Here is a 4,093-nt window from a genome sequence, read left to right as displayed (position 1 = left end):
CCTCAGTAAAACTTGCGATTTTGCGTTCAGTAGTGTCATATATTTTGGCCAAGAATTTGACCTATATGTTATAAAATTTTTGTCTATTGATGTTACCACCTCTGTTTTCTTCCTGGATATTTTCTGCATATTAGGCAGTTCAGTAGATATTTTAACCTCAATCTGTTTTTTGTAGACGTGGTAAATGTTTGGGCAGATAAAGGCAGAGACCATCACGTGTTCAACGTAGCCCACATCTACTCTTGTGCTAACTGTGCAAACCTCCCATGGGTTTCTAGACTCACTCACTTAACAAATACCTATTGATGTATCTCTGTGACATTACCACTGTATTTCCAGTCCAGTTCACACCCATTACTTGTCTATACCCTGCTCATTCTTATTTGGCACTACTTTCTCTAGCTGTCATTGAAATCCTGCCCTAGATTTCCTAATATTTTTCAAGAATACCTAAAAAAAATCTTCATGGGCTGACACCACTAGCACCCCCAAATCAGAGCTGCCCACTCTGTAAATCAGTGTGCCCCTGAATCAGGCACCTCACCACTGACACTTGTCCTCTCATGGATTCTGACCTAGAACACATCAGTTATCACTGCTGTTAAAGCACACAGTTAAACCTCTCCAGAGCGAGCATAGGTCAGAATCACACATTACAGCCAGAAGATTGCAGCATTGTCTATTACTCCACTGGGAGAGGACACCTAAATGCTTGTGCTGGAATTCTCTTGAACTCTGCCCATGTGTTTCTTCACATGAATTACTTTAATCTATGTGATTTTGCTGTAAAAAAGGCAAAATGCCCTAGAGACCATCAAATATACTAGCCCCCTATGGGATGGGTGCAATTCAGCAACGACAGGGAGAATGAACAAAGTGAACAAAGCCTGAAAAAACAGGAAGATCATGTGTGATACATGATACATCCCAGAAAATGGAAGCCGAACAGTGGCAGAGGCAGATCTCTGGCTTTTAAGGAGGGTGTTGGGGGAGGGAAGGAGATGTTAGAAAGCAAAGTGTCATGAAGAGCTGCTGGGGTTGGACACAGGCTGCATGGCTCAGTGGTGGTGACGTTTTTGAGGATTCAGAAAAAAAGCTAAAATGTGTCTAATTTCTAACAAAACTATGGGTGGTTTATTTTATGTGCACAATTCCTCCATGAAAAGAATTTTATTAATAAAGAATGGGCTTAGGAGAAAAGAATTGGGATTCACACTGTGGACCAAGGAGAGAAAGGCACCCCTCTGGAAACTTTTGGAATCGTGGAAAGGTGGATGATGGAGACAGAGGCTCCCCATCAGAGGAAGGTCTGTGATGACACAGCTGTCCCTGCCACCTCAGCCAAGTGTTGCAGTGCAGAGACCCTGTGTCCCAAGATGCAAGATCAGGAAGTTCTGTTTCTTAGAGTTCCTGTTCCTGACTGAGTATGAAGAAATGGAGCCTCTGCTCTCAGGCAGGGCCCTGGATGCCGCTGGGACCAGTGGGGAAGTTTCAGCAGCAGAAGCCACAGAACAGGCCTGAGCAGCAGCTGCTAGGGACTCAGCTTCCCGGCAGAGGAGGAAGGGGGTTCTTGTCTCAGTTCCCCATTGGCCTGGAGCACTGTGCGAGCACTCAGGCTGCTATCCCATGCTGAGCAGTAATAATCGGCCTCGTCCTCAGCCTGGAGTCCAGTGATGGCCAGGGAGGCTGAGTTGCCAGACTTGGAGCCAGAGAATCGGTCAGAAACCCCTGAGGGTCGCTTATTACTTTCATAGATGAGGAGTTTGGGGGCCGTTCCTGGGAACTGCTGGTACCAGCTTACATACTTACTTCCGATATTGGAACTGCTTCCAGAACAGGAGATGGTGACCCTCTGCCCAGGGTTCCCAGACACTGAGGGTGGCTGAGTCAGCACAGACTGGGCCCAGCATCCTGGAAGTGGGAGACACACAGGCATCATCATTCTGGGTGTAGAGACAAGAGGAGAAAGCAAGAATCCATAGGCTTCCCAGGGCCCCTCCCCTGGACCCCATGCAGTCACCTGTGCAGTGAGCCAGGACAGTGAGGAGGAGAGGAGCCCAGGCCATGCTGGAGATTGTCCTGAGTGCTGCCTTCTGTGCCCACAGCTGAAGCAGAGCTTCCCCAAATGTCTCCCTGACCCTCTTCATATCTGAGAGTGGGAGGGTCCATCCATGCAAATCAGACCCCCCAGCTTTCTAATCCCACCCTGGGCCCATAGGTAAGGTCCCTATGCCTCAGGATGTCAGGGGGTGGCAGGTTTGGGGCACTGTGGTCCGAAGGGGTGGGGAGGACCCAGCTGTGAACCCTGAGAAGAGGTCACCAGGCAGGGCAGGTGGCTGGTTCTGCTCTAATCACCCCCAGTCTTCTCAGGAATGGTTCTCAAGCGCCTCCTGGTGTCCAGACCAAAACAAACCATTTACAATGTGACAAGAGCCTCTCAGAGACACCGCCACCTCCCTGCTGCTCTGTTCTCTGTCCCCTCTCTGGGTCAGGTCAGATGGTACCTGTATCCTGTCCCTGTAACCTCAGGACTGTCCTCACACTTTACTGGGCTCCTCAGGGGTGAATCTGTCCATGGCGCTCTCACCGTTTATTGTAGAGAACTCAGGTGGTGACTACACAACGTCCTCAGGTCAGAATCAAACACAGAGCAGGGACTGACCTTCATGAACTCACTTCCCACATGGGGACCTCTCCTCTCATGTGGCTCCTTCTTGGTGGCCAGAGCTCTCCTTCCTCTGTGATCCTGCAGCACTGAGTTGAAAGGGAGCTCTTTCCTCTAGGATGCCCAGGGCACATTCCCAGATGGTTATTCTGGCAAAGCTGTGTTCTCCACTGCCCCAGAATTGCAGTCATCATAATGTGGGTTCTGTGACCAGGCTGAGCAGTGTCTCACATACAGGAGAAGGTTGCCCATGATCCCCTCCCTGCCTGTGAGTGCTCTTTCTGGTGGATGCCACATCAGCTCTTAGGGTGAGGGCAGAGAGACGAGCAGGTCCCAGTTCAGCCCCATCCTGGGGTCAGTAGAATGTACCCCATGTCATAAGAGGTAGGTCTTTGTCAAATAGTTATTGAGCATGTATCTTTTGCTGGGCATAGAGCTCAGTGTTGGAAATGCCATGTTGATCTAGAAAGCTTAATTCCTGCCTTTTGCAGTTGATCCTAATAAAAACAAAGGCATCGGAGGGGCACTGGAGTCCTCTTCCATTTCCTTAATCCCTGGGTCAGAGATCAGAGAGGCCCTTCTGCACTCAAGGGTCCAGGAAGAGATGATTTGGTGGAATCAGAGGAAGAAAGAAGAGAAACTATAGGAGAGCCACGGGGATATCAGCCTGACCTGAAGATCCCTGTATTCAGGTGAAGATGTAGGGAAGTCCACAAGGTAGACACAGATGTGTCACATAAATAACAGGATCTAGGAGACGCGGACTCCCTGGAAGGAGGGATTGTGATTTAGAAGACACCCTTGCAGGGCAAGTCCTCAGGAATCCAAGAAGATGTACTTTTGTTCCCCAAGTCCAGAAGCTTGTTTACTGGTTTGGCCTTATCTGCTGGGGCTACTGGAAAGGAAGGCAGGGAGGAGCCACGTGTGAGTGGGGAGAGGCGTGGAGAGAGGGAGAGCATGGGCAGCAGAAGAGGACGTTTCACTGTAGGAGAGCCTGGATGGGAGGTGTGACATGAAAATGTTCAAGTGGACAGGCTTTTTAAAAAAAGAAGTTTCATATAAATGGGATCGTGTAAATTTTTGGCTTGTTGTGAGAGAAGAAGACAAATTCAAAGCTATTTTGCTGTTATTTTAAAAGACAGTGTATCTTCAACAAAGAAAATTTGCTTCACAGGTGCTATACTTGTAGACTGTGTGCACTGTATTTAAAAAGGCCTTTTAATTTTTTTTTAAGCATCATACTGCTTTTCTTCAAAAATATTTATGCCACGTAAAATTGTCGAGATTAGTTAATACTAGATTTTTGTAAAAGTCATGCTCTTACCTTTTGGAAACGTCTACTCTGAACCTTTCTGAGGTTATTCATTGAGAAGGCCGGGAACATGCACTACCTAATGTATTCCTGCCGTTGTTTTTCAGGGGTAAACT

General features: G+C 48.0%; 1 gene segment (V, D, J or C); it reads right to left on the bottom strand.

The window, feature by feature from the left end:
- Nucleotides 1–1,516: 1,516 nt before the first annotated feature.
- On the bottom strand, nt 1,517–2,179 carry LOC116546962. The segment is given in 2 exon segments: nt 1,517–1,911; nt 2,021–2,179. Coding segments are annotated over 2 exon segments (507 nt in total).
- Between the last annotated feature and the right edge of the window lie 1,914 nt (nt 2,180–4,093).

Source organism: Sapajus apella, unplaced genomic scaffold (assembly GCF_009761245.1).
Source record: "Sapajus apella isolate SASKATOON/1434 unplaced genomic scaffold, GSC_monkey_1.0 scaffold1749, whole genome shotgun sequence".
In the NCBI taxonomy this organism is placed as follows: Eukaryota; Metazoa; Chordata; class Mammalia; order Primates; family Cebidae; genus Sapajus; species Sapajus apella.
This window is presented reverse-complemented; position numbering and strand designations above follow the sequence as displayed.